The 13,869-nt window shown below is 37.5% G+C and overlaps 1 protein-coding gene across 2 annotated transcripts in view; it reads right to left on the bottom strand.

Moving 5' to 3' along the window:
* Nucleotides 1–13,869, bottom strand: part of PIK3C2G (phosphatidylinositol-4-phosphate 3-kinase catalytic subunit type 2 gamma) — a 361,549-nt gene that overhangs the window by 294,607 nt on the left and 53,073 nt on the right. For both annotated transcript variants that reach the window (XM_012933403.2, XM_004611287.3), the window contains exon 9: nt 3,672–3,812. In XM_012933403.2, coding sequence (XP_012788857.2) covers nt 3,672–3,812 — 141 coding nt within the window. The remainder of the gene's footprint in view (nt 1–3,671; nt 3,813–13,869) is intronic.

The following is a 13,869-nucleotide window of genomic DNA, read 5'->3' as shown; positions in this document are numbered from 1 at the left end:
TGTTCACTTTAAACTTTTTAAATTTACCTTAAGGAGAGCCATATACAGCAGCTGAAAGGCATTTTCAGGAAAATGCACAGACTCAGGAAACTACTAATTCTCCTATGTGGATTAAAATTGACAAATTGGATAGCAGGGAGACTCCTCACTCGAGGAAAAGGCTATGTTTTTTTTTTTTTTTCAACAGACAACCCCACCAAGAAACTTTGGGTCCCGTTCTGCATTCCATCAGGAGCCGAATTCATCTGCCTGCTTTAACTTTCAGAGTTTGTAGTTGATCCTTCAGTTTTACAACCCTCCAAATTCCAGCCACAAGCCATCACCAAGCTGACTTCAGCTGGAAGTCACAAGGAAACCAGAGGAGGAGCTTGCATCAGAGGGCCTGCAGCAAAGGCCTCTAGCTCCTCTATCATATCACAAGGCCACATTAAGAGCATTCCTTGTATCCTTCTTTTACAGGTTGTAGAATGGAAAACGCCAGGACCCCATATTTTGGATTAATAATTCTTTACTTTTACCCTTTCCTTGGAATTCACAGGTGTCTCAGTTTCCAAAGGAGGAAGGAATGACTTTAACAGGAACACCTTCTCATTTCTCTCTAGGATATCCATTTGTATTGGAGCTTTCCTCTGTCTCTTTATCCACAGGCGTGGAGATGTACCAAACCCCAATGGTCGAAGCCTCTAATAACTTTAAAAAGTATTTTTTCCAAACATAAGCTAGGTTGCACAGATATGACTGCCAGTGAACCTGACCAGAGAATGGCTGCATCCCTCTGCTGAAAGACTCCTGACAGAAGTTATGATGCTCCTGTTCCAGTGCTCCCTGCCTGATCCAGTACTTCATGAGATTCATCAGACTGCTATAGCTGCTCCTCTAGGACTCATTGCTGTGACCACTACTGCTGCTGCTGCAGAAACAACTCTTCAATTTTGATCCAGACACTTCATCTCTTCAGAATGGGACTAACTGACTATCATTGGTGACTTGCCTCACCCTTGGACAGTGCAGGACAATTGGACGCTTTACTATTACAAGCACTGCTCTGGCCAAGGGTCGGACTGAAATTTTACTACAATTTATAAAACTGTATTGTGTTTGGGATTGTTCCTCTTTCTATTTCAAATTTTTGTAATTTTGTAAACAGAAAAGGGGGAGATGTTGGATATCATTGGTTTGTCCTTTCCCCCTTGCCACTAGGAGCTTAGGTTTATCAGTCACACCCATCAAAGTGCTCCCGAGTCACTCCCATTCTTTTGTTTATCTGTAACCAATTCTACCAGTTTATCTGTTCTTCCCTTAATCAAACTCTGTTAATTGGTAAGGTCAGAACTTCCTAGGACACTGAATATTATAACATTGCCTTTCTCTCCTCTTTATGCCTTTTGAATAATTTACTTTAAAGCTATGTCTTTTTTGTATAGACACAAGAAGACAATATTATGTTTTTATAACTTAAGACTTAATTGGCCTCGATATTCCCTCCTGGGCATCTGCTTTCTCCACTTAAGCCTCAGTTGCCCTCAGTTCCTAGCACCCCAAAGTAGGGTCCCCGACGTGGGACGGGAAGGATCCAGGGCAAGCGGTGAGTTATGTGCTACCCTGGCATCGAGATGGGCCTGGCCAAAGTGCCTAATTCTTAACTATAAGTTAAGAGCTTGATCATAGACAAATGCTGTCATGATCCAATAGTAATTATGAGACTGGGACCCTGCCAGGGATGGGAAAGACTGATCTGGCCTGAGCACTGTAGTCTGAGATTGAGATGGCCCCAGGAGAGCAATTCTATAAGCTTTAATGCATCTCTTATTGTGTCCATACAAAATAATTAATATTATGAATTCTTATATGTTTGCTGGCTGAGGAGAAGAGAAACACATTCATGGGACTCTGCCCTTGGGTGGATCCTCCTGCTGAAAGAGAATTAAGTCCTAGGAGAAGCATCCCCTGGGGGAAAAGAACCTTACCCTATTGCTGACCACACCTATGTGTATGTCTCAGCCCTCTCATGCTGTGGAGATTTAACTAGGCTGTAAGAGTGGGTTGGGGGCCAGATCCAGATCCACGGCGCCAGATCCACTGGGGCCAGATCCACGGAGCCAGATTCATGGGAGCCAGATCCACGGGGGCCAGATCCACAGATCGAGAGAGAGACCGAGAGCCGGGAGAGAGGCAGAGAGAGAGAGAATGAAGTAGGATGGGGGAGAAAGAAGCAGGAGGAGAATCAGAGGAGAATGGAGATGGACATGAAATAAACCGATCGAGCAACCAGTTTGGCCTTCTTCCTTCCTTCGCCTGCCTCGCCGCCTGCGCGCCCTTTTCTTTTCTTTTTATTTTTACACAAGGCATAAAAAGGTAAAAAGAAAAAAATTGTTTTTTTCAGTCACTTGCTTGAAATGAGTATAATGGTTTATTTATATTAATATAATTCTCCATTTTATAAATTAATATTCTAAATCCCAAGACTATCATCCAACGTAATCTAATTTCTTTGTTCTTTTTTATTTTGTTCCTTTCTCTGCTGGTAGGGAATGTTCATAGTCATTCTTCGTAAGAAAGCTTTGATGTGTTGGAATGTGTTCAGAAGCCTGGATTCAAATCTCTGGCTGATATTTTTTAATCCTTTCTATATACATATTCAAAGTATTGTCACTGTCACTGTCACTGTCATCCCGTTGCTCATTAATTTGCTCGAGCGGGCACCAGTAACATCTCTCATTGTGAGACTTATTGTTACTGTTTTTGGCATATCGAATACACCATGGGTAGCTTGCCAGGCTCTGCCATGTGGGTGTGAAACTCTAGGTAGCTTGCTGGGCTCTCTGAGAGGGGCAGAGGAATCCAACATGGGTTGGCCACGTGCTATCGCTCCAGCCCATTCAAAGTAATAGATTTTAATATTATTTTTAAAATAAAAAGACGACCTCATGGTACTGATGTTAGAATAAAGTTAAATAAAATTAACTTGAGTGTTGTAATATGTGAGACTTATTATTTAACACAGTAGCATTAGTCATCATCATTATCGTGACAGCTTTTTGCTTTCACTTATTTAACTTATAACAAGATTCAATACATTGATTCACTGTGACAAGACTAACTGATTTTTTTCTTAGCAATAAATACACCAGAAATTTTACATAATATTTTCAACTTAAGACAATCACAAAATGCTTATTTTTAAACTGAAATAAGAACAGAAAGTAGTTTTAGGATATGGGTCATAGGAACAGTGTGTATTGCAAATTCAAAAAGAGTCTACAAAACCTGATTTCTTTTTTTTTACATATGTGCTTGTTTATGCAAGTATGGGCAGTTATATCTACCTATACTGATCAATAGGGAAGCCACTAATAGTCTACACAAACAGCTACCTGCAAATGCTACATAAGCACACTTATCTAGGTAGGATATTAGAAATGATTTCAGTCTCTCTTTAAAGTTACATTGTACTTTCAAGATTCAAAGCTGTAAGAAATTTCCTTTTAATCTAATGCAATCTTTTTAGTTCATTGAGTCAATTTTCCATTACCCCCCTTTCCCCATGATTGAAATAGATACTGCACATATGTCTGCATACACACATAATGTTTGGCCAAAAGTCTTATGCTCTCCTTGAAGATTAAAGTCAGTTCTAAAATAATTAGAGTATAAAAGTTGAGTATATTTACCTCTGCTCTTCTCTGAAGAATTAGATTGAGTTCATTTATGGCATTTGTAATTTGTTTGGTTTCCACACATCCCAGAACACTGCATATATTTTTAACTTCTTCAATAATACTGTCCATATTTTGCAGCAGATGACAAGATTCCTGTAATTCATTTAAATCAAGAGGACACGAATTATTTTCATCTTTGTCCATGAGAAGCAAGTAGAGTAAAATATGGTTGGCTCTTCCCATTATGAAGATTTTTGAGACTAGTTACCTGAGCAACAAATTCCAGGTGAGTGGATGCTCAAAGAGCAGAACTACTAGGATTATTTAGATTGATTCTGATTAACTAGTATCTGAAATACAGTAGGATAGAGGGAAGAGTGGAAACAAGTGAAAGCAGAATGGAGAGATACAGAGAAGTAGAGAGAGAGAGAGAGAGAGAGAGAGAGAGAGAGAGAGAGAGAGAGAGAGAGAGAGAGTAGTTTTTACCAAATACTTTGAAAACAAGCATCAACTGCTAAAAGTTCCATGTAGTTTCAGAATACATTTGTTTTTCTAAGCATCTCACAGGAAGGAAAAATTTTAAATTTTTACAAATATGATTTTCAGTGTTCAGAACAAACACTGTGTTAGGATATTTGGGGATCATCTGCTTACACTATGCTTAAAGCACTCGATATTTCAGAAAATCACTGTTAACTAGAATAATTTTAAGCAATTTTAAGCAATGCTTCTTAAAACAAAATTCCTGGCTGCATTTAAATTAGTCATACAGTTTTTTTATTATAAAATTGTATAAATTTTCCATGTGTTGCCATTAACTGTTGAGAAATCTCTCTTTTAAAATTCTGTGCTCATCATTTCATACTACAGTATTTTTATATTTATTGTCTATATTGCTAATAATGGTAGCTTTTCAAAAAAGCATCCACTCTGTTACCAGCTTCAGTTATTTCAAAGTAGGGTCAGAAAAGTTTATTTCAAAAGAGGGAAAATTATTTTTCTTGTTTTCCCACATAAATGTTGTTTTTGTGAGTCACAATATAATTTAAATCTACTTATTCTAGATTACGATTAAAACATTAAAATTATGAAACAAAATTGTTACTTCAGTGCCATCTTTTCATTGATGAAAAAATTTTGTATTAGCATGTTACCAGTACTTATATGCAATTTTATAAAAACTGAAAACTGATGGCTAAAACATAGGAGGAAAAGCTAATTAATGTTTTTAAAAGATACAATCAGTATTATAAAAATGTCAAGACTCGATTAATGAGCTAAAGTTAAGATGCAATTTAATGGGATACTTCTGAAGTCTTTCACAGATTAAGAAAATATAACTTCAATTACAACATGGGAAAGAAAAATTCATAGATGAAATACTTGGGAAAATATCAGCTTTATTTATGTGTAAAGTCAAATTGAAACAACATTGTAACCACTGCCAGAAAATATACTCACTGTGAAGTTACATTAAAAAAAAAGTACTCTCTAGAACTAGAAAATTGAGCCTTATTACATTTCATTTTGTAGAATCTGAATTTAAATTGAATTTTTGGATGTCACATATAAGGCTGAACTTGAAATATTAAACTTTTCCCAAAGAAAAATAATCCAATTATTAATATACTATTAAGATACTCATTCAGAATAGCATAGAACTTTATTTTCTATTCTGAAGTCAGGTTAATATGTATTAAAATCCTTGTTCTGCTCCATTTGTACCTGTGACCACTTTCAAATTATTTAACTTCTATTGTCCTTAAATTTCTCTTTCATAAATTAAAACAAAAATCATAGGGTTGTCAAAACATTAAGTAATAGAAAAAGAGCTACATGGGTGATTAATCTTAAATTAGTTTTTTATCCATTCCACAGATTCATCTGTTCTTCAGAGAAGTCAGATACTATGCATGCCTAGATAACTAATAAAATGATAATTAAAAGTCACAGAAATTATGAGAATATGTATATGTGCACGCACGTGCTATGGTTGATTTTTCATTCCTTCATATTTTTCTATTTCAGACATTCCTATTTTAAATTTGTTACTTATCAGAAGTGACTGAAGGGAAATGTAGGATTGAGTGCCGTCATTATCATCATGGAAATGACCTTTAAAGAAAGATGGTTGGATGACTATTACTTCTTCCTTTATTTCAACGAGTCAATAGTTGCCATGACAGCAGTCTATCCAGAATGCTCAAGACATGTTATAGAATACAACATGCCTGTAACAGAGGGGAACTTCTAGGAAATAATTTATGTGAACTTCTTGATTTCATATAAAACCAGCGCAACCAACCCTGGATCCCATCAAGCCACCCCCAGTCATGCCTCTCAGAACTTCAGACCAGACACCCGTTGGTAAAAAGCATTGGTTCCCTTGTTATGAGCAATGTTCTCCCAGGAATTGGTCTCTCCTGGGTGCCTTGATGTCAGACCCTGACTTTATCATGATGCACCAAGCAACAGGAAAAGAAAGAAACAACACAGCACCCCGGAGGCAGAGGCCGACCCTCACAACATAAAAATCCCTTCGCTACAAAAATGAGTTTATCTGAGAGGTATGGGAAATAATTCCAAGGGGAAGTGTGTGCCCCCCTGTGTGAGCAAAACTCCCCAGGCCACTGAGCACCCTGTGTGGCCAGCCTGAGTATCTCTGAATGTCTCCCTGTATTTCTGTGGCAGATGAACTGCACACATGAACTGCAATAAGAGCAATGAGACTATTTTGAATACTAAATAAAAAATCCAGGCTGCTGGGATGAGACAAAAGGATGAGTCCCAGTCTCTTGCAGTAGGAAAGCAGGTACTGCTGAAGCAGGAACATTCACAGAAGCACCCAACTCTCATAGTCCACACTGTGTGGTCACAGAACAGGAACTGCATGCTGGAGAAGTCTCCTAAAGTACCTCGACAATACGGATAGCACGAACAAAACCCTCAACCCAAATCTTTACTTGATTTAATCAACCCTTCATTTTATATAGTGTTGTCCATTTACTGGTCAGCATAGGATTTGCATCATTTTATACTGTTGTTCTACAGATGATGGCCGGCACTGAATAAAAAGTTGGGACTCCTGTAAGATAACAGGAGTATGTAGGGTCCCTTTTCCCTTGCCACAAGGAGTTTAGGTTTAAGTGCTCTGGAGACACTCCCATTCCTTTGTTTATCTGTAAACTCTTCTCTGCATCCTCCTTCCCAACCAGTTAATCACCTTTTCCTAATCAGATTCTTTAATATTAGATTCTTCTAAGGATCCTGAACTTGTATTGTAAGTTAGTGCCTTTTGCATAGTTTACCTTAAAGCAATGGCCTTTCTGTATGGACACAAGAAGACAATATTATGCTTTTATAACTTGGGATTTAATTGGCTTCGAATATTATTCATTTCCGGGCATCTGCTTTCTTAACTCGGTTGCCCTCAGTTCCTAGCACCCCAAAAGCAGGGTCCCGAAGAGGGACAGGACGATCCAGGGCAAGTGGTGAGCTATGTGCTACCCTGGCATCAGATGGGTCAGGCCAAAGCTCCACAATACTCAACTACAAGTTGAGGGCATGATCATGGACAATGCTGTCATGATCCAAAGGTAACGATGAGACTAGGACCCTGCTGGGGTTAGGAAGATTAACCTGGCCTGAGGACTGTATAGTGAGATGTCCTCAGGAAGAGCCAAACTTTATATCTCTTACTGTGCTCATACAGAATGACATTGCTAGAAATATTAGAAATATTAGAAGTAGATTTACTGTAACTATTTAAGCAGATTACTAGCTCACACCTTGACACACCCTTGTTTGGAATCACGCCCTTGAGCAGATCTCCTTAGATGAGATTTCCTTAGATGAGATTTTGTTAATCTCCTCAAGAAATGATTTTACCCTTTGTTGATTTGTGTATGTTAAGCCCACCTTTGTGCTACCACCCTATGTAATTTGCTATATAAACGAAGACTGTGGGGCAGAGGGGATCCCAGACTCAGAAGAAGCAGAGAGAAAGAATGAAATAAACTGATCGAGCAACCAGTTTGGCCTTCTTCCTTTCGTCGCCTGCCCTTGACCTCACCTGCCCTTGACCGACAGCACACACAGCGGTTCCGGAGCACCGAACATGGGCGGCTCTGCCTCACCGCCCAGAGAGCCCGAGAGTGCTCACGCCCCTCGGCGTGCTTTATTTTTTTACAGACTCCCACCAAAAAGTGCAAGATAAAACAAACCATTGTCACTAGGTGGAGTAATTAACAAGACCAAATTAAAAGATGTCATAGTGTTGTAGGGACAAGCCAAAAAGAAATTTTAAATAACTGTATGATTAACATGTTTTAGAACCCAGTGGAAAATATGGACAGACTCCAGGCTAAATGTGGAATTTCAGCAGAGATGGAAAGTATAAAATGAAACAATAAAAATAGCAAAATATTCAAGGATGGAATTTTCTCATATAGACACCAGATAATTGGATCCCAGTTAAAAATGCATTCATGATATTGAACGTAGATCAAACATAAAGGGTAAAAAGAGTAAGAACCAACAACACAGCATTTAAGAGATGCCAGTAGAAGGTTATACACAATTGAAGCTCTCAAAAGACAAGAGAAGGGCCAAAAAATATTAAAAAGCTAATGGCCAATATATCAGAAAGTGGAGAATGCCACTGAAATCTACAGGGACATGCATGGCTTTTTAATTGAAATTGCCTGGTTAATGACATTGAATTCATTTTAAAAATCTTTCCCAAGAATAAAATTCTAAAGAATTGGTTTCTAAATTCTAGAGACTAGTGAACTTTATCAAACATCTGAAGAGGAAATGAAATAAAGCTATATCTACTATTCTTCCAGAGTAAGAGGTAGAGGGAAAACTTCTCAAAATATTCTCTAAGATAGAGTGTTATTGTTTCAATATTTCATAATTAAGTACATTACAAAAAGTAAACACCGACATGTCATTTAAAACTACATATGCAAATATCCTTAGCAAAGTTGTCTTAATTAAAGTCATGAAAAATATAGAAAAAAATCCAAAACTCCACTAACTTTGGTCTGCTAGAATAATGCAAAGATATTTTAAAAAGTGTTTTTGGTTTTTTTTTTTGCGTTTTTGGGTCACACCCGGTGATGCTCAGGGGTTACTCCTGGCTCTGCACTCAGGAACTACCCCTGACAGTGCTCAGGGGACCATATGGGATGCTGGGAATCAAACTCAGTGGGCCACGTGCAAGGCCCTACTCGCCGTGCTATCGTTCCAGCCCTTTAAAATTTTTTAAAGAAAAATGAGAAATTCCCTATGCTCATCTGCATAAACATAAATAATCATTTGACAAAATTAATTACTCATTCAGAACATATAATTTATTAGCAAACCAAGAATAGAAATAAGGTTCTTCTCCCTAGTAAGAATCAATTCATTTTATACCATAATTACATAGCCTTCAAATAACTTTATACTTAATGCTGAAAGAATGTAACTTCCTCCATAAGATTAACAACAAGGCAAGGACTCTACAAAAGTAAATCTCTGATTTCATGATGTCTAGAATGGAAAGGAGACTTGGGCACTTTTTGGTGCAATAAAAATGTTTTATATCTTTATTTCAGTCGTGTTCATCTAGGTACGTGCATTTTTAAAAAATAGTTTTACTGTACAGTAAACATGAGTATTTTATGTAAATTAAGCTTGGAGAAAGTTGATTTAGTAACTCAGACATAATAAAAGTGAAAAGACAAGCCACCAACTGGCAAAAGTTATTTATTATGCACAACCAAAGGAGAGTAAATATAGAAATAACTCCCATGAATCTATGTGGAAAAGCTAAATGTAGAAAATTGAAAAAAAATTGAATATGTAAATTATAAAATACAAACTTGGGGTTTCACTTTAAAATAGTAAATAATTGCAAATTTATTATTTTTCAGGGAGATTAAAATCAACATAAAAAGGCATTGCCTCTGTCTCGTGTAGGCAAAAATTTAGAAGCTGGACTCTATCGCAGGTTGGTGAAAAATTCAGCCTTCTTTGTGAGATGTGTCCAATCCTATTTAAAATTATTCAGTAGTGGGGTTGGAGAGATAATTTACGGGAGCGAGCGCAAGCTTTGCAAATGGCAGGCCCAGGCTTGTTCCCCAGCGCTGCTGTTTCTTCTGAGCACCAACCAGGTCTGACCCCCAAAGGAAAGTAGCGCTGGAGAAATGTCCTCCCATTGTTCATCGATTTGCTCAAGTGGGCGCCAGCCATGTCTCCATTGTGAGACTTGTTACTGGTTTTGGCATATCAAATATGCCACGGGGAGCTTGCCAGGCTCTGTTGTGTGGGTGGGATACTCTCGGTAGCTGGCCAGGCTCTCTGAGAGGGGTGGAGGAGTTGAACCCGGGTTAGCCACATGCAAAGCAAATGCCCTACCCACTGTGCTATCTCTCCAGTCTAAAGTAAAGTAAAGAAAGAAAAAAAAATATGTGTATTACCCTTTATGTCTATGATCTTAGTTACTTTCCCTAAAAAACACCTGCATGTTAATTCAGAAAAAATGAAATAAATAAATAAATACAGATTTACATTCATTCCTGTACCTCAGCAATGAAATCAAAACCACGTGGAGCAAGGTGGGTGATCTTAAAAGTAATATATAAGAAAGTAAAAAACAGGGTTCAGAAAGCACTCATTGTTTGATTGCATTTAGTCGGCATTCAAAAGGAGACCTAAAAATCGCATTGCTTATGGCTGCACTACAAAATACTTGCACCAGAGGATGCAATAACTCAGGTGAAAGTAAAGAGATGAAGTGGCACCCAGATTCCATGATAATGGCAATACCTTGTTCTTAAACTTGTTGTTTAATAATAGTGCGTGCTATGTTATTAGTATTTACTTTGTATGTTGTGGAATCTTTATGTACTACATAAATCACTTCACAGATTCCAAGAAAAATGTCAGAACATGTTATTCCTCGGGCAGAATCCTTCAAGGCTGTTTGATCTTACTTGGAATACTAATTATGTTGGCTAGTGATTATCTTCCTTTTTGAAGACCTACCCTCATTTTTATTCTTAAAGTCTGGTAGAGTGCTATATATAATTGCTTTGACTTTTAACTAGTTTCCGTCTGCCCTTTCTTTCTGTGAAAGTATCCTTCAGTTCTGCAATTGTGCTCTATTTTCCTTGTGCCTGGACTTTATCTCCTTCCTCTTCTTGACTTCTCCTTTTGTGACCTTTCAACTGGTCCTCTTACCAGTTCTTTTTATCCTGTTTTCTTTTTAAGGTTGTTTTGCTCCTCTGTCACTTCTTATTTCTATTGTGGATGCCAATCAGTTTTGTGACATGTTTTCTTCTGCATCCATTTCTCTAGTTAAGTATTAGCATTCAAAATAGCAACTATACTGGTGATAAAATAACATAGTACTTGTCTTTTCTTGAATACTTTTTAATCTTCCAGTCACTATATTATATTAGGCACAGTCCATTCATGGTATCATTTTTTTAATACCATTACATTATATTTTATTATCTTTATTGTAGCAGAACGTTGGCAGTTGAAGACCTCCGGAACCCAGCTCTAGCCGTGCTCAAGGCCACTCTCCACATGTTCAGCTGAGCCTCATGTATGAAGAAACTGGCAGAGGAACCCAGGTATGTGGGACCCAGGGCCAAGATCTCCAAGGCTGCTCAGATAGGGACTTGGCCTCTTCCACCCAGATCCCCCATTTTCCAGTAGCTAGGCAGTCACACCCAGAAACTGCCCTTGGCGCCGTGTAATCTCATCAATGGCCAACATCCAGAGACTATAAAACCAAACTCCTGGAAGCGTGCGGCCAAGATGTGGCCGTGCTACATCTAGTAGCCTTGTTCTCCCTCTTGGATAATCTGACAAGCTACAGAGAGTCTATTGCCCTCACGGGAGAGCCTGCCAAGCTCCCTGTGGTGTATTCATATCAAAAATACAGTAACAGACATATACATACCTCTTGAAGAGTTCTGCAAGCTACCGAGAGTATCCTACCCACACGGCAGATCCTGGCAAGCTACCTGTGGAGTATTTGGTATGCCCAAAACAGTAACCATAGGTCTCATTCTCCTGACCCTTAAAGTGCCTCCAATCATTGGGAAAGACAAGTAAGGAGAGGCTGCTAAAATCTCAGGGCTGAGTATAATAGAGACGTTACTGGTGCCTGCTCGAGTAAATCTACGAACAACGGTATGACAGTGATACAGTGACTGTAGTGATGAATAATATGAACACTGAGATGGTTTAATGAAAAAAAAACTATAGTAGCAGAGCTTTGGCATATTTATCTATCAAAAACTGGAATATCTGCTTCTGAATTCTATCTGCTACTGCCACTCTACTTAAATTACATTGGAAACTGATACTCCTGAAAAAGCCAAGTAGATATTTTTGTTACTAAAAGAGCTTCAGTTCTGAGATTATATATTATAAAATAACTGTGTTCGTCCTTTGTACATATATTCTTATGCCTATCTCCATATAGATGGATTTTGGTGTAGGGTAGGGAAAGTGTGAGACAGGCATTATTTTACTTTTCTCACTGAGTTATTTGCTGATTGCATATTCTTTTGTTTATCTAGTTGGCATAGCAACTGAGTCATGAAATAGAATGATAAAGGGTTTGGGTGTTTTTAATGCTTTTCAGACCAGAAAGAGTTTCATAGACTCAAACTTTATGTTGGAGCATAGATATTTCTTAATCCATATTATTCCGGTTTATAATTAGTTTGACAGTTATTAGGTTCTAATATAACTTTAAAACAGTGGTAGAGAATAACTTTCTCAACGAGTCCCACTGGTATTTTTTTGACATTTAGAGACTGAGGTTATGGGTTAGTAGGGAGAAGCAGCTTTGAATCAGAAGATTTCAATGACTTAGATTGTCTTGTCTCTGTGTATATGGCACTCCTGAATACCGCTCTGTGTGTATAACTCATGTAAACTTTCTATCTTTCAAACTTGTTGTTCAGCAAAGTCAGAAACATGGTCCTAACTTAATTTTTGTTTATTCCAGTCACTAAAAATTTCAATAAAAGCCTCAAGTAATATCTTTGTGGAAAATTCTTACTGCTTCTTGTATACTTAATTTATTTTGAATGTTGCCAGTGAATATATAATATAGAATGAATATAGAAATATTGTTTAACTTTTAGTTTCTTAGTGGAATAGAATAAAGTGAACAAAATGCTTTGTATGTATAATGTATATATACATTCTGTTAAAAAATCATTCAACAAATATAATTTAAGCCAGAATATTAAAATAGATATAAGTCAAGCACAAATACATTAGATTGCCACTTCTAAAATAAGTAAGTATTACAGATTTTAAATCAGGGCTGGTGAGATATTACAGTAGGTAGGGTGCTAGCCTGGCATGCAAGTGACCCAGGTTTGATCTCCAGCACCCCCACTGGACCTCTGAACCTGCCAGGAGTGATCCCTAAATATGGCTGGGTGCTACTCAAAGCAAAACACTAACCTATCATTTACTTTTTCTTTTCTCTTGTTTCTTTTCTTTGCTTTTTTTAAAATTTATTTTTAATTTTTGGCTTTTTGGGTCATCCCCAGAAGTTACTTCTGGGTCTGCACTCAGGAACTACTCCTGGGGGTGCTCAGGGGACCATACATGATGCTGGGGATCGAACCTGGGTTGGCTACATGCAAGGCAAATGTCCTACACATTGTACTATCACTCCAGCCCTCAAATCTCATTTTTTTGAATGAAGTTTATACCCCCAAATCATAGCCTCTGTGGTCTATTCATGAAATAATTCAGGTGTAGGTAATTATAACTGTTTAACAGCACTACTTTATATGGTGCCATCTCTTAAGTCATATGGCAACAAATTGTAATGGGCAATAATCTCCTTGAGTGTGGAGAAAATTGGGGGCTTGTATATCTGGAAATAAGTAATTTTAAAAAATCCTCAACTGTCTGTGTGTTTATATAAAGACATATGGTACATCAGTGTATTGAGACATTAAATGATTGAAATTGACACATATGTAGATTTCTATAACCTCTAAAGCATAGCTACATATAGTCAAGATAATGAGTTAAAATAAGATGTGATTGTATCCAGGTAACTGGGTAATTTTAAATTATATAAACTGTCCAAACAATTCACAGTGTTGAAGAATAAAGCTGAAAGAAGTAGCAATCACATTTTCATGAGATTTAAAACAAGCTTTTTAAAAATTAT

The sequence above is a fragment of the Sorex araneus genome, chromosome 10 (genome assembly GCF_027595985.1).
Source record: "Sorex araneus isolate mSorAra2 chromosome 10, mSorAra2.pri, whole genome shotgun sequence".
NCBI lineage: Eukaryota > Metazoa > Chordata > Mammalia > Eulipotyphla > Soricidae > Sorex > Sorex araneus.
Note: the sequence above shows the minus strand (reverse complement) of the source record. Positions and strands in the feature narration are given on the sequence as shown.